The sequence below is a fragment of the Beta vulgaris genome, chromosome 1 (genome assembly GCF_026745355.1).
Source record: "Beta vulgaris subsp. vulgaris cultivar EL10 chromosome 1, EL10.2, whole genome shotgun sequence".
NCBI lineage: Eukaryota > Viridiplantae > Streptophyta > Magnoliopsida > Caryophyllales > Amaranthaceae > Beta > Beta vulgaris.
This window is the reverse complement of record NC_079202.1, coordinates 42,818,737-42,844,608: the sequence shown is the minus strand read 5'-3', so window position 1 is coordinate 42,844,608 and position 25,872 is coordinate 42,818,737. Positions and strand designations below refer to the sequence as shown.

The window sequence follows — 25,872 nt, the reverse complement described above, 5'->3', positions numbered from 1 at the left end:
CGTTCTACCCGCCCATTTTGTTGTGGTGTTTTGACATAAGAGGTTTGAAAAATGATACCATTAGCATTGAAATAATCATGAAGACAATTGAATTCAGTACCATTATCACTTTGAACAATTTTGATGATTTGGGAAAATTGGCGAGTAACCAAGGCAACAAAAGACATGAACATACGAAACACTTTAGTTTTATCCATTAAAAGATATATCCAAACAGCACGGGAAAAATCATCAACAATAGTCAAAAAATAACGTGCTCCACAAGAGGATTCATGTCTATAAGCACCCCATAAATCACAATGAATTTTCTCAAAGATACGACTAGCATGATTATCACTCAAAGGAAATGGAGATCTAGAATGTTTAGCACGAAAACAAATGTCACATGCCTTATTCAAACTACCCTTATAACCACACAAAGGAGGAAGCAACTTCACCACACGTTCGGAAGGGTGCCCCATGCGCCTATGCCAAAGATCCAAGTCAGAGGACTCTTCAAGAACGGTGATATTAGTAATCATGCGACCTCCACAAAAATAGTACAGTCCATCCCGCTTACGTCCCATCCCAATCAGCTTCTTCAAGGGGTCCTGAATAGCACACAAAGAAGATGTAAATTGTACAGTACATGACAAAGCATGAGTAAGCTGTGAAATCGAAAGTAAATTGCAACTAAAGTTAGGAACATAAAGAACATGAGTAAGAGTAAGCAAATCCGACAAACGAACAGAGCCTTGTTGCGTAGCAATGACAGTAGTACCATTAGGAAGACCCACGGGGCAAGGAACAATATTTTGAACATCAAATAACCAATTTTTCTCACCCGTGACATGATGGGTTGCCTCAGTATCAATAATCCAGAAATTAAAAAAACACTCACCAGTCAACCGGTCATCTGAGACCGTAGTATTACCAATCATAGCCGCAAGAGCATGCCACTGCTCTGCGGTAAACATGCTGCCCGCAGAGACAGCAGCCACCGAGGCCGAGGTGGCGGTAGGGACAGCAGACGAGGAGACGGCGGCAGCATGAGCCTTGGCAGGCGCGCGGCCGCGATCGGCAGAAGCTGGGCGAGTAGACCCAGGCGGTTTAGGCGTCCAACCCTCCGGATAACCAACCAATTCATAACAAGAAGAAGCATCATGACCATGCTTTTTGCAGTGAAAGCATGCATTAAGAGAAAAACATTTAGTAACCTCATGACCCACATTGTGGCAGTGAGTACAAACCGGACGATCTCCCTTACCACGAGCTTTCGGCACTTGGACCGCACAGCGGAGAGCATCAGCCGGCGGGGCTGCGACAGAACACTAGAGAGCCAAACACGCTCTTCTTGCACAACCAGATGATAAGCATGATCGAGAGTGGGTAAAGGCTCAGTGGAAAGAAGAGTGGTGCACAAGTGAGAGTAATATGGTGAATAGAGACCCATTAAAAATTCATGTAATTGACGTTGCTCCCGTCGTTTAGCATGAAGAGAACCCACAAGACACTTAGAACAACATTGACAATCAAGTAATGGCTCATGGCGAAATAATTCTTCCCAATAACTATTTAATTGACCATAATACTGAGAAACAAACATAGATTGAGTTTGCTCACACTTGGCAATGGCCGTCCGTAATTGATGAATACGGGGACCATTAACAAGCGCGAAACGAGTCTTTAAATGTTCCCAAAGACGAGATGCATCACGAAATTTAGAAAGGGTGGCTTTTACCTCAGGATCAATGGTATTAGTGAGCCATGAAACAAGCATCGCATTGACTTGACTCCAATCAGAGGCGGTGTATGGAGGAACTGCCTCGGTGATGGAACCGTCCAAAAAACCAAACTTTCGTCGTGCCTCAAGCGCCATTTGTATGTCGGCATCCCAATCATCATAGTTATCGTGACGGAGACGGGTAGGAGTGATATAATCTCCTGGTTTATCACAAGCAGAAAGATAGAAGGGAGAACTGGGGAGATACGTGGGTGGGGGCGGAGGAGGAGGAGAGACAACATCGCCGGCCATGGAGGGCGGCCACTGCTTGACGGCAGAATATAGAAAAAAAAAACCTAATGCTCCGATACCATGTGAAAGATGAGAATAGGGTTTAATCTTGTGTTTCTCATTAATCTGCTTTACAATATATATGATACAAATTAGTAAAGCTAACTAATTTAGAGATCCTAAATAATAGGAAAGGTTATACATAAGGAAACGATATACACAAGATAAATAGGAAAGATATACACAAGATATGCACACAATAATATCTCTAACAAGTTCACCACAAATTTATTTGAAGAACATTAATTCTCATAACATGTTTTTAGGATATTATGATAACTGTTCTATAGAATTCAACTATTCAATGAAACATCAAATCGATTTATAAAGTCATCATCAACTCATTAAATATTTACATGAACATAACTACGAGTATCGATTTGGTGTGATGTGTAAGAAAAAGATAATTGCTAGGCTCTAGGCTACTTCTAGCCATTATATGATATGCTTTCACATTGAGAACTATATTGATAGACAAAATAAAGGATATACAAGTCAACTGAAGTTATATCAAATTTGAGCAATCTGTCTTGTGTGTTTAAACTGCTTTTTACTGCCCGTCAATTAGTCATATGGTATTTTGTAGTTTTTGTTGTTGCTCATGTCATGTCGTCGGTTTTAACACATAAATTTATGGTTTTTGTTGCGATTGTACGTGTCTTATCATGTTTTTTTGTTTACGGACTGTGCTTCTTTTAAAATTTTGAATCTTAACGATTTTTGTTTTGTTTCCTTGCAAGAATCTATATCTATATATATATTTAAAGTAGAATCCTTGAGGCCACGTGTCGTTCTGTTAGCGATTTCAATCCCACGTGGCATGACATGGCATGCTCCTTTGATCAGTATTTTTTTGAAACTCATTTAGACTGTCCACATGTCACACGGTTCAAAGATTGTGAAATTGACGTCAATTAAGGATTTTAATTGATATGTAATCTACATAATTAAGGAAACGTTTATTCCCATAATCATGTTTAAATTTGTTTAAATTTGGCCGAAAAATTTGGAGATTCGCTCCATATGGAAATAAGCAATTACAATCTTCAATCATGTACAAGTTGATCACCTAAATCAAAATCATTCATAATTTGAATGACGTAATTTTAGGGATTGATTCAATCAAGCTTTAATATGGAAATTCGTAATTTAATGATATTTTATTAATTTTTTTTTAAAAAAATGAGTAAAAAAACAACCTTTATTTTTCACTATAAATACCCTACTCATATTTGCATTGCACTACAACATCAAAATTTATAACCCTAAACACGTATCCATACATCATTTGAGAAAAAAAAAATTATGTCAATCATCATTCACGGTTTGCAACAATATCCAATTTTCTGTAGAAGGTGAATTCGTCACAACATCAAATGGGAATATCAATTCGTTATTCATGGCTTGCGTGAATGAAATAGTGTAGCATATCTCACGTGGTTGCTTAATATTTTTGCATGGGATTGCATTATATTTTTTTGTAACAATAACATTATTTGTCATTTTATTTTTGTCGTGATTGTAACACAATTTGTCATTAGTTTCTTCTATATCATTATTTTTTTGTAACAATGTTTGGAGTTGAAGGGATGAACCAAAGAAAAATTTACTAAAAAAACGTTAGCACTCATCCTAATGACTTTCTAACCAAATTGAACATTTCCTTACTTTTGCATTACTAGCAATCAAATTCATAACACACTTTCATACAATCTTCAATCATCAGGCAAATTCCAATATATCTCTCACTAATCTAATTCAAAGTCCAAATCATCTGTAACCAATAGCACTTATCCAAATCATCCCACTAATCTAATTCAAAGTCCAAATCATCTAGAGTTTGATAATAGAATTTTCTAATCTTACTTTTCACTTATGGAAAAAAACAAAGTCGTTTTATTAGTATTATAGAATTTTCTTTATCTTATTAGTACTAATAAAACGGAAGAATCTGATCTTTAAATAAGTAAGCTGGCCAAACTAAATTATAAAAGTACTTGACATATTCATAAAAACAAATAATGAATAGAAAAAAGAATGAAATATGGAGGTACTGTTGAAAGTTGAAACTGAAAAAAGATCAGATTCAATAAACGTTCCTAGAAGAGAATAGCAGAAGCCAGAAGGTATACACCATCAACGGCATCTTATATTCCTCTTTCTCTGTAGTATATCATTTAAAAGGGTAGCAAATAACGCCACCCACGTAAAAGAGGACGGATGAAGCCAAAAATGGCAAGCCCTTAATCTATCATGTACGATCTTATCTATAAATCAAGATATGTCGAGCTATCACTTGACTTCAGCTGCAAATAGACTCAATAAAATAAAAAATTGACCGTTGATGCAAGTACTACCCTCAAAATCCAGCTGGTTTCTTCCACTCCAAGTCTCCAAGTGCACCACCCTCCCAAGTCAATATCAGGTTGGTTCATGATTTCACACAGTACCAATAGTTTTTTTATTGAGGGGAATATAATACCTATAATTGAGATAGATGACTACAGATTTCTTAATAAATGTGGAGATCCCCCGATTCATCAATTATAATACCTCTATCGCATAATCTCTTCACACTTCCTTAATATGGATGCCTGAAATTATTTATCACATACTCCCTCCATTTACAAATAATTGTTACACTTCACTTTGGGGGAGAACCAAGACAATTCTGAAAAAAGCATGAAAGAAGTACAACAAAAGCATATCTAATTTTTGGAACAATATAAAAGAACCATTATTAAAATATTGGAGACAGAAAATGATGTAGGTGAGAAAGATTCAGTAAACGATAAAAGCACACGAATAATCAATGCTATAAAACTATAAATTAAAACCAAGTATATATAACAAAACTATTATAAGACTTTTATCACATGTTATTAAAGAATCTTATTTATGTGCAATCACTCCCTTATTTGTAGTTACTGCCAAAATTTTCTATATAGATAACGTCTGCCAAAATAGCCAACAATACAGAACATCGGTGGTGCAAGATAATAAGAGAGAACTGAATGCACAAGTTAAAATCATAATATAATTTCTGTAAGAGATAACTTTTAGGTTGTTATGTATAATTAATAATCAAGTTTTTAAATTTGATATTTTTGCATGTGTTTTTCCAGATATTTCTGATTTCTTTACGAGTATTTGCGTTTACTCATATTGTAACAGTTATTAAATAACGATCATTTTTAAATTTGGGATAAGCATAATGTGAGTCAACTCTATTGCAAGTAAATCTATTGAATTCTTTTCTATTGATTTGGGACAAAAATAGATACAAGTAAATGTTATATATATATATATATATATATATATTAATAATATATTATATATATATATATATATATATAATCCAGTTAAGCAAAAGGTATATAACTATATGAGAATCTTGACAAGAAAATTACATAGTGGTATTTCAAGTTCAACAAGTACATGCCAATCATAAAATTTTGACGAAGGTTCTTATTAATCTTAATGTAAGATCTATAGCTTTGTTTTGTTAATTTATTTATTTTATATAGTTGCTGTTAAATCGTTTCAATCATATATATTAAGGATAAACATATTAGTCTATATAGTGTAATTGTTTGCCATAATATAGAAGGCATAATCAAATTGTAATAGGAAGTAACAACAAAAGCGATTTTTTTGGTGTGATTTTTAGTAGAATAATTTAAATTGTGATATTAATAATATCTACAACTTTATAGAATATAACACCAACTACAAAAAGACACTAGATGTAATTAAGTATACAGTAAAATACTATAAATACTCAAGCATATCGGAATATTAAAGTTTTGTGTGCAACCTACACTGGAGTATAGCAATATGTTCAAAATGAATATATTTTTTCAACAAAGTAATAATAAACTTTAAAAATAATTTTGGTTAAAATACCACTCCCTCTATATTCTTTTGTAATCGAAAAAGCCAATATAACTTTAAAAATGGGAAAGATTTCAATTATTTTAAATAAAATGAAATGAACTAAAATAAAGAATATAAGCCTTTGAGTTAATCTGATAGGCAACCAATAACACAAAAGTTTGAGAGGTAAAAGATGAAGTATTTATCATTAGTGTGAACAAATTTGTTGGAGTTTAAAATCAATGGAGATTTAAGTCATAAAATCAATGGAGAACGCACCCTAAATTTTAAAGCATTTATGATATGGTGAATCATATGATACATTATCAATCACGAAAATCATGAAAAATATCATGAAAGATGACCATAAATTTTTAGGGTGAGAGTTCATGTTGCAGAGAGAAAACACTTGGAAAGTGTATTATGTACTCCCTTCGTTTCCTAAAGATCTTCCCTCTTTCCGTTTAAGGGTGTTTCCAAAAGATCTTCCCTCTTTTGCTTTATTCCTTATTTGGCAAAACAAATTTCCCTATTTACCCTCTCATGTCACTATCATATGGTCCACCATTACATTATTAATTCAATTTACTCCCTTTCTCTCTCCTACTTTAACCCCTTTTTATTTGTTTATTTATCTTAACCCCTTTCTCTCTCCTACTTTACTCACACCATGCCCCACACAACTTGATTTTCCTTAGTATCTGTAGGAATAGTAAGTGGGAAGATCTATAGGAAACGGAGGGAGTATATTATACATATATATATTTTCATGGGTAAAAGTATAATTATGTCTTACAATTATAAAATCCAGAAAATATTATATGTTAATTAATCTTCTACAAAAAAGAAATGAATATTTTAAATGTTCATATAATTAAATTGGGTTAAATCATATTGAGCATTGAATAAAATGTGTGTGTGGAGTGTTTGGGGGGAGGGGGGTGTTAATCTACTCTGACTAAATTTTGGGTCTAAGGTGCACAATTTGTAAAAGAGGGAGAGCTTATAACTTGCCGTATGAAAGATTGTCGTTAAATTTGTTTGGTGAAAGTTAACATTATGATAGCGAAAAAAGGTGGGAGTGTAAGTATGCATATTTTTTGTAGGTAAAGGTATAGTTATATGTAATAGAATTATTATAATTTTTTCTTATTTTTTGTAGGTAAAGTCCATAGATAACTTATTTTCACTTTCATTATAATTGATCACATTTATAAATATAATAGATTATTGTGTTAACATTTCCTTTATCTACTCATAATTTTGAAAATCGTGATTGTTGGTTGAAATGGATTTTAATAATGACTATCAAAATTTATTAAATTTGTACACAACCATTAAATAAGGTATGTATTTAATTTTTTTTTGAATTATAATATCTCTATATCTAAAACAAAATCCTTGAAGCCACATGGTTTGAAGTTAGAGAATTTTTCAATGAAGCTAAAAAATTGAGTCATCAAACAAAATGGTAGATATCACTTGGTGAAGGAACACAAAAGATTATGAAGATACTTTTAGTCAAAAAAACAAAAAAGATCAAAGGAAAGTTCAGTTGATAACATCATAACATTATGGTTTAGATTTAAGGAATTTTTTAGATCTCAATGGGAAGAAAATAGGTAACTATTTGATAACTTAAATAAAGTTTGTAGATGATTAGGAGATTTCATTTATGCAATTATGATATATTAAAGACGGAAGAAAGTTAGAAAACTCTTTATATCTCAATAAATACATGTGAAGATTATAACATAATTAAAATTAGTTTCATCATAAGTGGAGCATAATCACCTAGAACTAATACATAACCAAGATCGAACTAGATCTATTCTATCACATAAAATTTTCAAATGTAAAGAAATGGGTTGGTTATTTTATTGAAACACTTATCGAATCGTATTAATCATACTATAAGTTTAAATATTGACAAATCCAAACTTGGCATGTTAAATTTATTTAACACCTATATATTCATATCATGATTTTTATAGTGGAACTAAATAAATGTCTATAATACCCCTTTGTTCTAGAGATAAACGATAGGTGCATGTCAAGTATAAATTGAAGTCAATATTTTTGTTCAATTTGAAGTTTATTGTATGATTAGGGGTGGCTATGGGAATAAAATTAAAGGGATGAGGGTGGTTTCTATTTAAGGTTGGTTTACATTAAGTAGGGCAAAACAATATGAAAAATAGTATATGCTAAATTCTAATTTTACTAAGTTTCATAATAGAGGTGTGGTTTAGTGTGCATTTTGGTCGACTAGGACCACATTCTATTAGTAAGTTATGATAGTTATGGTAATCATAATTCTTTATGTATTCTCTTATAATTCTTTAAAGAAAAACCATAATTTTGTTTGAGTAAAATTAATGACTTTAAATAACATGGATTATACAAATAATGACATCAACGTGATTTATTTATCTCATGCCGTTTGAGTTTTTTTTTATTGCACGGGCTATCTCATCCCGTGCATTTTTATTAAACGTAAATTATGAATTATTTAATTTTCTACAAAACAAGTCATATTTTCTACCAATGGGTAGCGTATTTCTTACTTCTACTAAATTTGGTTAATTGTGGTACATGGATAATCGAACATTCATATTCGAGGTCATAGACATATTCAAGCTAAGGGGCTCCAAATAAAAGGAGACTACACTACTAAAATGAGAATAAAAAAAGATAGAAAAACAACCAATCAGGCGGTGGTAAGGACACGGGGTGGCTTAAGGAGCCAGCAACAAGAAAATCAATCACGTTATTTTTTTAGCTGGGGAAAGGGAAATGATCCTATATCAACTATATATAGTAGAAACATAAATTTGGTATTTTCTAGAGAATCATTTAAAGGGGGTCTGAGTATGTCAAGGAAAGGGGAGTAGTATGGTATTTATACCCCGTATGACACTCATTCTGTCAAATGGAATAAAATTTCCCTTGAATTGTTTTTGCAATGATTATAAATAAAAGTCAAATATATCCCTATCACATATGGGTTTGTCCCAAGTTCGGTTTTCAGCCATAGCCAATTTTATGTGGTCATTTTAAAGTCACGGGTAGAAAGTGTTAATAATACTGATTAGTGAGAAAGAACATGATATGTCTAATATTACAGCTAATGACATATATAATTAAGTCTTCTACAACCCTAAGAGTGTCATTTATTTGCAAAACAACTTCATAATTAACATAAAGGAGCATTTTTTGTCTTTCTGTGTAAAGTGCATCATTGATGCTTTGTTTTTGGTTAAATATGTATAGGATTATTCTGTATTTCAATACATCGTTCAAAGTTTATTAATCTAATATGGTATAGAGGTTAAACTCATTTGAGTTTCGAGCAATACATAAGCTTATATTAAATCGAGTAAACGTAGAGAATCTTTTATATGCTTTTACTGTAGTTGGTATATAAACACGCTTATTAAACAAAAAAGTTCCCGTGCATTTTTGCACGGGTCCAAAAGCTAGTATATATATAAAACAAGGTTCAATTGGCTTATGTGTCAAGCTAATGCTCATTTTGCCACATGTCATCACTATACTTATTCTTATTCTTTTAGTGCCACGTGTACAATGGATCAATTACAATCTTATAAATTTGGTAAGTTTAACTCAACAAATGGAATTGCTTTACAATCATATTATTTACGGCACAGTTGCTAACTAATAGTAAACAATATTAATATTGATAAAACTTACCATTTTACATTACCATTTATGTAACTTATCAAAAAAATAAATGTTACTATATAAGATGTTCATGTAATCACACCTTAATATAAACTGATTTTCTTCCACTTCTTTCTTTACACGAAAAATAAAAAAAATTCAAATGAATCTCAAATAAAAAAAAATAAAACTACCATGTTAGCACAAAAACAAAATGGCGTTACCGTAAACAAAAGCAAAAAAGATGAAGTTTACTACAAAAAATTTAAATTCATAAAACCCTAAATATTTAACAATGGAACAAACTTATATTGTCTATTTATTTTTTACTAACTTTAAAATTATTGTGTCACTCACCGGTAGAAATCATCCTTATTTCAATAATCTTAATTCTAAATTTTTTTATTTGATGGGTAATTTTTAAATTCCTAATTGACAGTTATACTACTAATATATTGAATTAATTTTCACTAACTGTTAAAACTTAGAATCTTAATTTTTCAATAAATTTCTCACTCACTAACTGTAATAAATTACAAAATTTTCAATACATTGGCATATTGACTATTTCATTCCAACCTTAGCTTATAGTATTGATTTTTCTCACTCACTATTATCAATTTTAAGAATTATATGACTCATTTTAGTATATATATATATATATATATATATATATATATATATGCTAAAAACTACATGGAAACATAAAATCAGTTCAATTTCATCATAATTAGTCAAAATCAAAATTTTTTAAATGAACTTACCAAATAATTTCAATCTATATTGACCCATTTAGACAATTTCTTCAAACTCCATATCAATCCAACTCCATATATTCCCCTCAAAAAAAAAAAAAAATCCAACTCCATTTATTTGCGGTTTTGCATGCGGTCTTTAAATCTTCTTCACTTTGTAGATCGAATGATTCTACACCTTGGTTGTATCAAGGAGTTATAGTAACCATGCTTCAAATGCAAAGAACATGGAGATCAAAGGCTTAATTTCTTCATGAAACCCACATGCATGAGTTTTATATTTGTTGTTGATGCAAAAATCGATGACTTGGAGTATAATTTTGATGGATAATTTGTAGGTTTAAAGTATAAAAAAAATGTAGCTAAGAGAGATTTGCTAAAAAAACGTAGATAAGTTGTATGCAATAATCGGTAATAAGATAGTTTTGGTTCTAATAAGTTTTAGAATCATCTAGGCGTGGGTTGTAATAAGATAGAAATTGTATGTAGAGAGAGATTTAGAATCAATTTATGGAAAAGATGATGTATGTAGTTGTAATAAGAGAGATTGTATGATATTTTTTTATTAAGTTAGAACACATAGTGGACTTAGAGCATTATTTTATAACCAAGGGACAAATTGTTTGAAGCATCATTATAGTAAAGTGGTATGCTCATTTATGGAGAATACAAAATTTGAAGCATTTTGATTGTGTCCAAATATAAGAAAATATAACTTTTACAATCAAAGTTAATCTTTAAATAAACACTATTTTACTAGCTTCCATTTCCTCTTTTTCACTAAAGGAAAGAACTTACCACTTCAGATATTCAAATGTGTAAAAAAATTATATGGACTTGGCCCACACTAAAATCGTATGGATCTATGCTAATTCATGTTATTTATTAAAAATAAATCACTATATAAAAAAAATAGATATAATATCTGAGTAAATATAGATTGTAAAGTTTGATGATGTGGAAAAAAAACTGCAAAACTTTGCGCTAGCAGACATTGAAGCTAAGCTACAAAGCAATGGCAGCACATTACGTAAATTCAGCGAAATGCCATATCCTAATGATCTTATCATAGAAGACGGGCAAAACAAAATGATAATGGACGAGCTTTCCTATGACCGAGGGAAGTTAGAAGAGGAGTTCCAGCGACTGTTTCAAGGATAACAACTGAGCAACGTGGAATTTACAATGAAATTATGTCAGCTGTATCACGAGGAAAAGGAGGGGTGTTCTTTGTATATGGATACGGAGGAACAGGTAAGACGTATCTTTGGAGATTGTTGTGTGCCTCATTAAGGCGTAAAGGAGATACCATTTTGCCAGTCGCATCAAGCGGATAGCTTCTTTATTGCTTCTGCGCGCGAGGAAGAACTACTCATTCTAGGTTTGGACTCCCGTTAAATGTTGCTGAGAACTCAACATGTGTTGGCATTAAGCCAGGCTCGGAATTAACCAGACTCCTTATGAAGACAAAGTTAATCATATGGGATGAAGCTCCCATGATGCATAAATACTGCTTTGAAGCTCTAGATAGGAGTTTAAAGGATGTTATGCAGTTTGTGAATCCTGCAAATCAAGATATCACATTTGGTGGCAAGGTTGTAGTTTTGTTGGTGATTTAAGAAAAATATTACCCGTGGTGCCTAAAGGAAGCAGACAAGACATTGTCTTCTCAGCAATAAATAGTTCTTACTTATGGGACTTTTGCCGAGTACTTAGGCTGACAAAGAACATGCGCCTTACAACAGGTTCAAGTAACTAAAATGTTGATGAAATTAGAGAATTTTCATAATGGATACTCAATGTTGGAGATGGCTAAGTTGGAGGGCCAAATGATGGTGAGGCCGATATTGAAATACGCCATGAAATGTTTGTAGATGGGGGACATGACCCTTTTGCGAAAATAGTAGAAAGCACATATCCTGACATAGCGGATCACATTTGGGAACCAAGTTATTTTCAAGAAAGAGCTATTCTTGCTCCAACCAATGAAATTGCTCAGACGGTTAACGATCACGTGTTATCTCAATTGCCAGGTGAAGAAAGAACTTACTTGAGTTCAGATGCAATTTCAGTAGAGGAAGGAAATTTTGGAATTCATGAGATGTATTCAACAGAGTTCCTAAATACAATTAAATGCGGAGGATTACCAAACCATAGTATACGACTGAAGGTTGGAGCACCAGTGATGCTCTTAAGGAATATTGATCAAAGTTCTGGGCTATGTAATGGCACAAGATTGGTCGTTAAGCACTTAGGCGATCGCATTATAGAGGCTATTGTGGTATCTGGTAGTAATTTGGGCAATAAGGTCTTCATTCCATGAATGACGCTGACTTCGTCAGACTCAACAAATTTCCCATCAAGTTCCAACGGAGACAATTCCCTTTGGTTGTGTGCTTAATGACAATCAATAAAAGTCAAGGACAATCACTTTCGCATGTTGGCCTATATCTTCCTCCGTCTGTTTTCAGCTACAGACAATTTTATGTGGCCGTATCAAGAGTTACTAGCAAGAAGGGTTTGAAAATTTTAATAGTTGATAAAGAACGTGGAACATCAAATGTTACCACGAACATAGTGTACAAAGAAGTATTTCAGAATGTTGGTTAAATACTCTTATTATTAATGTTACTCAATAATTTTTTATTTTCATCCACTTTGTTGACATGTATTTTTTTTACCTCAGATTTTCATGATTTATATTGCATGCGAACTTTAAGTCTTCAAAATATGTTGCAACAATATTTACAGATATTACATTTGATGTACACAATTATCTCAAAAAATAAACTTCCCGTGCATTTTTGCACGGGTTAAAAGCTAGTGTTACAAAAAAAGGCACATTCTTATTAGTTACACGGTAAAGCCGTCATTTCTCATATTTGTTGTTGATGACGAAAGAGAGATGAGCGGCAGAGATGTTCCCACCGCACGTGCCAATATAATTGTATACACTCTCTATATAAAGTACATAATAAATATGTATGGACTACAATATTTATAGACAGTAAACAAAGTAATAAAGAAATTTCATTTTCAAAAAATGTATTGACTACAATCTCTATAGACAGTATAGATTAAAAATAAATCAAGTTCTCTAATTCTGTTTCATAGATGGAAAGTGACACGTGTTAATATCGACCTGAATTTGAGGGTAGAATGACGTTCTGTCCATGTTAACTTACGTAGGACAATTTTATTTGGACTGGTAACATGGACTAGCCCAAATAGTTGACAACCCAATTTATTTAAATTTTTATTTAATTTGTATATTTAGGTGGACTATTTTAATTAAATTTAACTAATTATATTTATTTTAGCTCAGTAATAATAAACTTATTATAATATAGAACACTAATAATTTTTTAGTGTTTATAGTGACTATATGAGAAAAAATATTATTATGTTGAAAAGGTTAATTTTTACATGGTATATTAGTGTAAGAAAGTACGATTATATTAAAAGAAAACAAGGATGACAATTTTAAAAAATGAAACTATTGGGTCAGACCGTCTAACCCAATATGTTTCGTCGGACGAAGCCGCGAGAACGGTGCCACTGCTCCTTCATCTTCTTCCTCCGCCGCCGCCGCGCCGCTGCTCCTTCTTCATCTTCTTCCTCCGCCACCTTGTTGTGTCGACGGTGGACGTTCAAGAGAGAAAGATCCAACTGGTGGCAGCCATTATTGTAGAGGAGAGAGAAATGAGTTCCTCCATACTTGGTTTTTAGCCTCCAAAAATTTACCAGTAGGATTTGAATCTGACAATAACAACACGACAATAGTCAAACCAATCACCCCACCAGAATCACTAAGTGGTGGATCGGAAGAAGATGCAAAGTTGTTAAAGGTGAAGAATGTATTTGCTGAATTTAAAGATGGTCCATCTGATAGTGATTCAAGCGCAATCTTGAATAATGATAACAATAGTAGCAACCCAAATGCTTCAAATTCTTCAAATGGGCCAACTTTTCTGAACCAGCAACAACAGCAACTACTCATGTTCAATAATTCACCATCTCCTCCATCAATCAATTGTTTCAGCTTTTCTGATTCTAGATCAGACGGCTTAGGAAGCAACCACAATCACAACAACAACAAAGCAGAGGTTACATGAAAGAATAATAAAACTAAGAATCCATGATACTTGATATGGTAAGTCTACATGAAAAAAATGAAGACTACCTGAAAAAAAATAAAGACCAACTGAAACCCAAGTAAGTCTAACTGAAGCACAAGAACCAACTGAAAAAAAAGAAGACTAACTGAAAAAAATGAAGACTACCTGAAAAAAATGAAGACTACCTGAAAAAAATAAAGACCAAGTGAAACCCAAGTAAGTCTAACTGAAGCACAAGAACCAACTGAAAAAAAAGAAGACTAACTGAAAAAAAATGAAGACTACCTGAAAAAAAAAGGAAGACTACCTGAAAAAAAAATAAAGACCAACTGAAACCCAAGTAAGTCTAACTGAAACACAAGAACCAACTGAAAAAAAAGGAAGACTACCTGAAAAAAAATGAAGACTACCTGAAAAAAAATAAAGACCAACTGAAACTCAAGTAAGCCTAACTGAAGCACAAGTGCTTCTAATTGAAGTGGTCCGACGAGAATATTAAAAAACATGTTATTTTATTAAGGGATATTCCATTTGGTACCATTATACTTCTGACTTTTCCATTTGGTACCACTATTTTTCAGATATTCCACATGGTACCACTATAATTTGATTTTATTCTCTATTATAACATTCAACTAAGTAAAGTGTCAATTTAAGTTAGAATAGGCTAGAGTTTTACTTCGATGTACATGTTTTAATTTGCGTTAAGGTTTTAGTAATCATTTTAGTCGTTAAGGTCAAAGTTGAGGTCATATTTGACAATAAAAAGACATAGAATATTATGATTATTTTTCATGATGACTAAATACAACTCTCATTTACCCTATACAACCCTAAAAAATACCAAAAAATACCCTCATGCATTCATAACCCATTTCTCCCAATTCCTTTCCTCTCTCATCTCCCTCTCCCTTTTCGACTTCCATCCCTCATTCATTCATTATTTTTCCATTTCTCCCAATAGCTTTCCTCTCTCACCTCCATTCTCTCGGGTTTCATTTCCTCTATTCTTGTTCAAAATCGCACAAACCGTCCACCATTATACCCGAATTGCAATCACTTTAATCTTTATGAAATGTTGGAAAATTGATAAATTTAGATCCTTTACACGAAATTGAAGTGAAGAAATTATTGGAAAATCGTCCATCAAAATTTCGTAATTTCAGGTTAGTTTTCTCAATTTCTCTCTACGTTCTCCCTCTACAGTTTCTATGGCAATTTTGAAGGAAATGGAAGTTACAATTTTGAAGTAAACTACGAAATTCATTGCGATTTTCTGGATTTTCGTTCGTTTCCTTCAAAATTGTTCTTAGTTTTCTGGATTTTTGTTCGTTTCCTTCAAAATCGTTCGTTCGTTTCCTTCAAAAATGTTCTTAGTTTTCGTTTGTTCAACCCGTTGTTGCGGAATTGGTGATAAGCAATTGCGAAATTTGTTCAACCCGTTTGTTTGAAATTGGTTTGTTGGTCCCAAAATATGTGCATTGTTGTTTTTTCGAAATTGCTTCGTTTGTTAATTGGTTTGTTAGAATTTCACATAAATTGAATGAAATAGCAGTTACTATTCCACGTATATTGAACAACATAGTTGGTACTGTTTCATGTAGCTGGGATGAAGTGGTTCCTCCCGTTTCATATAAATTGAATGAAATAGAAGTTACTATTCCACGTATATTGAACAAAATAATTGGTACTGTTTCATGTAACTGGGATGAAGTGGTTCCTCCCGTTTCATATAAACTCAATGAAATGGTTGTTATATTTCTTAGGCCATCTCTGTTGTTATAGGCTACTTGGTACTTTCATTATATATAAGTTCAGCTCTTCAACTGTCCATATAGTAGCAGATGCGTGTAGGAACTGAAAGCTTGCTTGCTGATCAGTAATGGAAGTAACAATCTTTTCCATTTTCAATACGTGAGCTGGTTTAGCTTGAAGAAGTTTACTAAAGGGGTCGTGTTCTCAGTTCTATGCCTAGTCATAAGCAAAGCATTACTATTTACTACAATGTGTTATGAGTACTTATCTTATACTCAAATTTTCTTCTTTAATAAGATTACATCACCTAATTCAGCAATTGAAACTTACCTGTAGTTCTATGCCTAGTCATAAGCAAACCTATTTATATGAATCCGATGTGGATTTATGGTCTTTGATTTTTTTATAAGAAGTTACTGTAAATCCCTCTAATCAAAAACTGAGATGAAGAAATTGAAACTTACCTGTAGTTACATTGATCTGCTATATTCGACTCTCTAAAACCATGTTTAACTTCAAGTGCCCATTGCTAAACAAACCAAAAAAATCAAATTAATAAGATCCAATAATAGTTTCCAGTAGTGAAAAAAGATAATGTATTCATGTGTTACCTGTTCATAGATCTCAGTATTCCATTTTCTACTTGAATTGCATTTATTAAGGTATATTCAGTTGCATGTTTCTAGATTTCCTTTCCAATAAGCATTAGGTAGTCTGTCTACCCATTTCACATTTTCAATAGTCCAAACATGGGTAACATGAGTTAGGTAGGTGAAAAAGCTTTATATTTACTGTCATGAGAAGATTGAACAGGAGGACTACAAACAGTAGACAAAGGTTGAATGCAAGAGTGAGATTGGTTCAAATTTTGCCAAGCAAGAGAAAACTTCTAAACTGAAATACTAAATCTGTTTATGCTCTTTTATATGTGGTGTCAGTTTTGAGTTTCTCTTCACTTACAATGTTTTAGTTGTCTTCTGTAAGGTTTGAGGAAATACTAATTCTTTTATGAATTGAACTTCATAATCATATATAGTAAAAAAAAAAAAATCTGAATTGAAACTCCAACAACAAGTTCCTTATAACAAACAAACAAACAAAAACTCAAATGTCATGACTGTGGGATTGTGTTGATGATAAATAATTTACTTAGTATATATTAACCTATGTATGCAGATGACAGACAAAATTGAAAAGAAGACTCGTTTAGACGGTAGGACAGTGATTGTTTCTGCTAGGGCTACTCGTTCGGCTAGGAGATCATCCCAGGATCCTGATTCGGGTGTTGGCGGTTCCAACGAGGAACATGTTATCGAACCAGAGCAACCCGAGGAAGACAATGGCAAACGTAAATGGGTAAAACGTCCTCGCACTTCTGATTGGATGTTGACTGCACCAGCACCAGGAGGGCCACTTTCTACAGATTTGCTACGTGGTTATCGAGGTCATGTAGCTTGTTACATTTGGGAGAAAAATGTGAGTACTTATGTAGTAATTTATTCGTAAACACAATATCAATGTGGTAGTATTTTAATTGAGTTGTGTTCACTTTCTCAGATTGAGCTGTTTTTGTCATTCAGTCAAGAACACATGCGATTGATCTCTTTCGATTTGAGCCTCGTGATGCATGGTATCTATTAGTAAAAAGTACTGGGTTGGGTCATTAATATCAGCTTTTGTTGAGAGATGGCACCCTGAAACTAATAGTTTTCATTTGCCCTTTGGAGAGATGACAATTACATTACATGATGTATCTTTGATTTTGGGTCTTCCTATTAACGGTGTTGCTATTAACCACCCAATGCAACAGAAGGAATCATGAAATTCACTATTTTCTTTTGTTGGTAAATTGCTTAATATAGATACAAAAGAGATAAAGTTTGAACATGCACATGGTGGAATTAAGTTTCAAAAATTGGAGAGACTTTGATGGATCCAAAAAATAAGTATGATGCGGATGATATAGCTAGAGGCTTTTTAGTTACATTACTTGGGTCCACTATATTTATTGACAAAACTGTAGATCGAACGTCCACTCTATTATTTCCTCTAGTACGCGACCTTGTTAGTGTTAAGTCGTACTCGTGGGCTTCGGCAGCTCTTGCGTATCTTTATCGGGAACTTGGCAAAGCTACAAGAGCAGAGACTAAGCAACTGGCAGGATCATCTACTCTTCTTGAGGTAATTTGTTTCTTACATTTAAAAATTGCTCGACTTAAATTCTCAATTTAATTTTTGTGTTCTTTTATTTTAAGGTTTGGATATATGAGCACTTTCCAATGTTTCGACCCATGACGAATTCTAACTATTTGCCCGGTGAGCACCCTCGCGCTATGAAATGGGATGCTTAGACTCGGACACCGAAATTACTTTCTACACTACAACAACACCGATGGAGGTTAGATGACATGACAGCTCAAGAGGTATATATTTATATTTTTGTTTGATTAGATTTTTTAGTTGGAGTTTTGTTTATATTATCTTAATAATATAATGTTAAATACAGGTTATATGGGTGCCTTATGGTATCAATGTAGTACACAATTTACCATTATCATTGTATCATGGATGCATTCGGTACGCTTCTATAATTGAACCGTATATGCCGGACCGTGTTCTACGACAATTTGGATATGTACAGACTCGTCCTAGGTCTCCAATTACACCAAACAAAGAGAACAAACCGGCCCATTTTTACGCCATCGAATATCCGGAATCTATGATGTGCTTTTGGGATGATCCTTCATCCCATTATTTAAGTATGCACCGTCTAGGTAAGGAAGCTTCCAATCCATGGGATTGCTCTTCCGACTACATGCAATGGTTTTTACAATATTCACATCCAAAGTTGCAAAATCCTGAACATGCCCCTAATGGATATATGCCAAGACAACACCAACTTACTGCCGAAGCGGTAAAATCTACTAAGTATTATGAAACTATATTTTCTATTTTCTCGTTTCATGATAATATTTTAATACTTCTTTACATTACAGCGACTCCACTTGATTGCTCATTATCTACGTCCAGTATATCCTGAAGTACGATCAAAATTGAGTTTGGAGGACCAATTTCACCATATTGACCAGGCTATTGACATTCTGTTGGAGTTTGAAAAACTACATTCGTCACAACGATGATTATCGGGAAAATGCATGAGATTGTCTACCTTTTGTTATCAGGAGAATTTATGTTATAACGTTTTGTAGTATTGGTATTTTTATTATATAGTAGATTAAAAAATTATTGGTTTTAGTATTTGTTCGATATTAGCAAGTAACCAATCCTTATATTATCTATGATGTGTTTTCACATTATGAAAACTTAAAAGCTTAAACTTATGTTTGACAAAAAGTGATTCCAACACCAAAGTTCAATTCAAATGTGTTAACAAATAGTAAATTACAACCTCCAAATATAAAAAGTGATGTTACCAAACATTATATCAAGGATCAAGCTCAAAAGGGTCTACATTATCTTGTCGATCTCGCACACCCGCAATGACTTTCCATCTTTCAAATCTTGAATGATAAGGTATTGACCAACCTGCAACACTAGGATCATGATGATGACGCCAATATGGGTAAATCGGCGGCATAGGAAAACCTTCTTTCATTTCAACCTAATAAAAAGTAAGATGTAAAAAAACTAGTAAATTATTGTAATATACACATTTTAACAAGTTAAACTTACCACAACGTAATGCTCCATCCGCTGCAAAAATCCTAATGTGATGACTCGATCAGGTGCGTGGTTCCCCTCACGAGCAATTATTAGCAAAAAAGTAATTGGTTGATCAAGAGACCAACAAACAACTACCACATTATATCTGGTGGAGATCACAAAACCCATGTCAAGTAATGACATCCAGTAATCTTTAGTAGCGGATCCGACATAGTGTTGAAGGGAGATCAAAGTTGATCTAACATTATCGTGACCTCCTAGAATATCACTGTAAATGTTTAGCCTAGTCTTAATCTCCATAGCTAACTCTTCCCGAACAGTTGGCCATCGTTCCTCATCCTCATAAATCCATTGAGAAACGGCCCTATAACCACAATTACCATCAGCTCCAACATTGTGTATACTACTAATATAAGGTAATATGTAGGAGGGGAGTTGATCATGAAATGGAAAGATATTGGGAGGAATTATTTGTGAAGCATTTGAGAGTGTCAACGAAGAACGTCCACGTCCACGACCCGACCTTTAGCTGATGTAGAAGTAGAAGCACATCCACCACGTTCAGTTTTAGAATTCTTGGAGCATGTTTGTTCTGTGTATTCCCAATCAGATGGATCTCTTCTTGTGAGTTTTTTTGGAGGAGACCTCTAGGTTGGGTTAGTATGTGGCTCGTTCAATCTTGTGAATTTGGGGTGCACTATTTTTTCCAATTGAGCTGCTATTATTTTTTTACTTTGTTCAGGTAGATCTAGAATATCCTTGAAGTACACTTGCAATTCCTTATCAATATCATGCCGGATCTGAAAATGAGATTCTTCATCTAAATTTTAATGTGGAGCAGCACTTCTAAGTTTAAGAGTCCTCCAAAAAGGGTGGATATCCGTAAGTTGAATACTTGCATTTCTTTCTTCCATCTCCATCATCTCATGAGCACACGGAAGTCCATGTGTAAGTCTTAAATAACATCCACAAACGAAACCATCAACACCAACTTCATTTGCACGTTTATATTCATTATCAAGCAAGCGTATAGCGTTGTGTGATACTCGACCTTTCAATGACATAAATAGACGTAACACTGTCGCATGAGGATCTCTGTTTTGGGACCTTTGGAAAGAGGCTTTTATTTCACGTTTCTGGGCTTCCAAAAACGAATGAATAATTGGCCATATTGTATCCAAACTTCATGTCGAAGTCTTTAACCATGATTTTAGTGCTGCATGAGCACTTTCCACCCTGTAATATAATTAATAATAATAACGATAACACATATAAAAAACATTACCACTATATAATATATCATTTACTTATTTGAATTATAATTTAATTAATTGAAATTTTTATTTACCTGTTGGTCGTTCTTGTGCCCAAATGTAGGATGTTCATTGTAAAAGCATTGACAAATCTATCACTATATGGATCCAACCAAGTAGATTTCACATAATCTAACACAGCTGGCATAGACTTAAAGGCTTCATTCATTTCTTTTAATCGTTGTTCATACGATGCAACACTTGGTGCATCCACTAACTTATACCATCTAGAAGAAATGCTTTGACAATATCTTCATTTTTAGTCAACTTGCCCACATAGTTGTCCACATTTTTCCCAATATGTCTTGTACATAAAAGATGAGCCAAATTAGGAAATATTTGTCTAACCGCGTTGATAAGAGCCAATTCCCTGTCAGTTACAATCACACCCGGCAACTTCTCTGGATCAAATAACTGTTTCACACATTCCAGGACCCATTGGTAATTTATTTCCTTTTCGTTTCTCAACCAAGCAAAGGCGACAGCAAAATTTTTTCCAGTTGGAACTATACCAACTATCTCCAAAAAAGGCATTTTGTATCTGTTTGTCTTATATGTACAATCAATGACTAAAGCATAAGGAAACAAAAACAATAGATCAACAACATCATGATGAGCAAAAACTATGTCACTAACCACATTTGTTCCCACTTCTTCACGATGCCATTGTAGATAGTTATTATCAACAATCACCTTCATTAGTTGTTGCATCACAGACCTACCACACATTGCCTTGGTTTTCAACTTCTGACAGGCATTATAAATATGTTTCACTGTAGTCAAAGTCTCTTCATCCACCCTACTAAGCACTTTCATGATTTGACTAGGCGGTACATGAGATTTAGTTAATTCTTCTACCAAATTGAGCTCATCTTTACTTAACATGCCAATAAGTGCACGTCCCTCGTTGAAATCGGGAAGATCATGATTGTGCTTTCCATTAATGACATAGACACTCCAACCACCACCACAACACTCAATCGCTTGAAGTCGAAAAGGACACAATCTTTTTTTTGTACCGGTAAATTTCTCCACATCTACACGTTCTCTAGACTTATGCAGTCTGTATCTCCCGCTTCTTTCACAAGTGAGGGTAGCTTTTGCATTCCCCAAGCCTTGCCCTTCACCATATTGTGATCGAGCGATGATTATCACCATATTATGCAGCCTACCTATTTCAGTAACCCAATCACGTAATGCTTTTCGAGTGGGAAATATAGTTGTAGTGGTGAAAAATTCACTATAATTAGGTGTATTTTCATCAACCTATTCTACATGGACATCATCCTGACAATTTATGAAAACCACAAAATACATGTTATCATAAATTTGATAAACATAATCAATCATAAATTATACAATAAATGACAAACAAAAAAACTATTTATATATCATTTTTGAAATTTGAAAAATATCATCAATTTTACATCTTCAAAGTCATAAATTAAGTCTCAACCAAATCAATCTCAAACACAAATAGTAAATTGGTTTGTTTTGTATTTATATGTGTTAAACATTGCTTGGTGCGGTTTATATGAAACAGATGATATTGTCTCGGAAACTTTTCACGGAACAAAATAGCAGATTTCGTGCAACTTGCACGAAACGGAATATTAAGCACTTCGTGCAAGGTACACGAAACAGATTCAATTGTTTCGTGCAAGTTGCACGAAACGGAATCATCTGTTTCGTGTAGTCTGCACGAAACGGAATAAATTGTTTCGTGTAGATTACACGAAATAGACTTACATCAGATTGAATTTGCGCATAAATTGTTTCGTGTAATTACGAATTTGCGAAAAAAGTTCACAACTTGAATCATAATTGCGAAAAAAAATTAACAACTTACATCAGATTGAAACTCAATTGGGTCAAAATTATGGTCCATTGAAATTAAAATTAAAATTTGTAGATCTTCAATGAAGTTTTTTATATCTAACAGTTAGAGAGGATGAGAGAATATTTTTAGAGAGAGAAAGGGTTTTTTAGAAAGAATATGATAATAAGGGTTTTTTGGGGTTTTTAAAGGCTGCATTAGTAAAGTGAGGCTGCGTTTAGCAACCCCCTTATTTTTATGAAAATTTTGACTGAAAAATAGAGCTTTAAGGGTTAAAACGACACCCTAAAATTTTAATTTATTAAATGTTTGCAATTGCAAATAGAAACATGCAAACACAAACAAAATTGTATTCTTGTTTAACCGTTAACTAACATTTTACTTAAAAAAAATGGTATGATAAAGATTAATATTAAATTAGAGTGGTATCATGTGGAATTTTAAAATAACAGTGGTACCAAATGAAAAAGCCAAAAATTCAATAGTACCAAATGGAATATCCCTTTTATTTAAAAGCTGCACAAAGCTTCTTCACTTCACATGTGTGTGACTTTTTGAAGGGAAAGAAGGGGTAACCCACGCTAGTGATCAATAACCCATTGACAATAGATAATGTGTTGATTCCAACCCGTTTCATCATCTATAAATAATGCATTCGAGATTGGTTAATATATGACCAATTACAAGGTTTCAAAGTTGATTTTCCATTATAGAAGGATCTATGCCTTCATCATGCCATGATAAGCACAATGTTCTCAATCCTTAACAATGTATATCATAGCTCATACTCTAAGTTGCACCAAGATGTCACCTTCTAACCATGCTTCAATTTTGTATCCAAACTTATTAATACTTAATTTAACTTTTCTAAATTTATTGAAACTTATCATACTAGCTCATTCTCTAAGTTGCACCAAGATGACACCTTCTGACATGCTTCAATTACGTATCCCAACTTATTAATACTTATCTTAACTTTTTAAACTTATTGAAACTTATTATAACTTATTGAAACTGGTCTAGGTTTAACTTAATTTGTATACTCGAATATTTTTTTTAGATATAGGAAGTAACTAGTATTTTTGTCCGGGCGATGCCTCGGGTCTGTTACAATAAATAAATACGTTATTATTTTTTATTTAATATTTTATATTGCTACTTTCCTTAATTTTTGTCCATTAAGAAATTGAAAAATTCACGGCACGACGTGATAAGTAAAAAAAAAATGAAAGCTTTGAGTTTGAAAACAATACGTTAAGAAGAATTGTGGTAAGGGAATATGACATCAATATTCTCTTGGAAGTTACTTAGTAAGATTGTTAAAGATGTACTCCTTCCGTTTTTTTTAATTGGTACATTTTCCTTAAATGGTTGTTTTTTTAAAATTTCTACATTTTTCTTATTTGGCCCACCATAAATTGATACTTTTATATTTGTTTTTCCCTTTTTTGACCCAAAAATACTATTTTTTTCACCTTTTCTTATTATTTTACATTAAATGCATCAAAAAATACACTCCAAAAAGCTTGAAAGTGACATTGCATGAATGATTCTGCATACAACAATCTAGCAATTAAAAAAAGGGAGGGAGTATATACTTGATAAGTCTTTTTAGTTAACTACAATTATTATAAGACTTTATCATATTTTATTTCAAACATTAAACAACAAAGTCATAGTATATTGATGGTTAACCTCTTACTTTTCATTTCAAAGGTCACGTGTTCAATACCTTACACTTACACAATTTTTTTAAAAGTGAGGAGTATACATGAACATAAAACATTTGCATTAGAAATTTGAGTAGAGTGCCACGTGGCACGTAGACGTTCTTTCGCACGTCTTTTAATATATTTGTATAGATTATTGTATCTAGGGATGGGCAAGGGTAGGGTCTGGGTCGGGTCCAGCTGGACCCTAGACCCGGACCCTAAATATTTTTGAAGACCCAGACCCGGACCCTTAGGGTCTGGAGGGTCTAGAGGGTCTGGAGGGTCCAGGTCTAAATTTTTTAGTTTGCTAAATTTTCAACATTATTAATATCAATAATCATCTAAAATTCGCATGAAACAAACACAAAAAATCGCATGAAACAAACACAACCATATAAATTAAAAAAAACGAAACAAACACAAACACAAACTTATAAACTGAAAAAAAACGAAACAAACACAATTCACAACATATAAACTGAAAAAAAAACGAAACAAAAATCAACATACAAACTGAAAAAAAACGAAATGAACACAACTTACATAGAGTTTAGAATGGTGTTTTAGTTTAGGTTTTAGTCTTTTAGAAAATCAGTTTGTTTTTTCAAAAAAAAGTTAAAATGTATATATTACATAAGTTTAGGGTCTAAGGGTCGGGTCTGGTAGGGTCTGGGTCCAAAACTTTAAGACCCGGACCGGATCCTAAAAAATTTACTTGGACCCAGACCCGGACCCGGACCCTTAGGGTCTGAAAAAGTTGGACCCAGACCCTTAAATTAGGGTCGGGTCCAACAGGGTCTGGGTAGGGTCCTGGACCCATGCCCATCCCTAATTGTATCAGTATAACCCCTAGTATATATATTTATTAGGGAATAGGTAGTAGTTTATTGTCAAATCTTTAAATAAGGATATAATACAATTTAAAATTTACAGAATTTTTGTGATACATAATTATTTTTTGGTGTACATCGGAAAGAATTGGAAGTGGAAATTATCGAGAGATGAAAACAGTGAAGTGTCTTGTATTAGCATTAGCAGGAGTACTCTCGTAGAAGTTATACTTCTCACAAGATGGAGGAGTTAAT

The 25,872-nt window shown here is 33.1% G+C and overlaps 4 protein-coding genes across 4 annotated transcripts; 2 read left to right on the top strand and 2 right to left on the bottom strand.

Annotated features, from left to right (window-relative positions):
• The first annotated feature begins 12,232 nt into the window (after positions 1-12,232).
• LOC125492488 (uncharacterized) lies at positions 12,233-12,691 on the top strand. The gene has a single exon (XM_057392084.1). It carries the CDS (start codon positions 12,233-12,235, stop codon positions 12,689-12,691), a length of 459 nt encoding a protein of 152 aa, XP_057248067.1.
• A 5,479-nt stretch (positions 12,692-18,170) lies between these two features.
• LOC130590123 (protein MAINTENANCE OF MERISTEMS-like) lies at positions 18,171-19,381 on the top strand. The gene is made up of 3 exons (XM_057392083.1): positions 18,171-18,422; positions 18,748-19,155; positions 19,238-19,381. The coding sequence occupies exons 1-3, from the start codon at positions 18,171-18,173 to the stop codon at positions 19,379-19,381; spliced, it is 804 nt and encodes a 267-aa protein (XP_057248066.1).
• Positions 19,382-19,686: 305 nt separating this feature from the next.
• Positions 19,687-21,407, bottom strand: LOC130590119 (uncharacterized). Its single transcript, XM_057392080.1, has 3 exons — positions 21,274-21,407; positions 19,935-20,289; positions 19,687-19,863 (listed from the first exon to the last, which is right to left on the bottom strand). Exons 1-3 carry the CDS (start codon positions 21,405-21,407, stop codon positions 19,687-19,689), a joined length of 666 nt encoding a protein of 221 aa, XP_057248063.1.
• A 44-nt stretch (positions 21,408-21,451) lies between these two features.
• Positions 21,452-22,396, bottom strand: LOC130590117 (PKS-NRPS hybrid synthetase cheA-like). The gene has a single exon (XM_057392079.1). It carries the CDS (start codon positions 22,394-22,396, stop codon positions 21,452-21,454), a length of 945 nt encoding a protein of 314 aa, XP_057248062.1.
• Between the last annotated feature and the right edge of the window lie 3,476 nt (positions 22,397-25,872).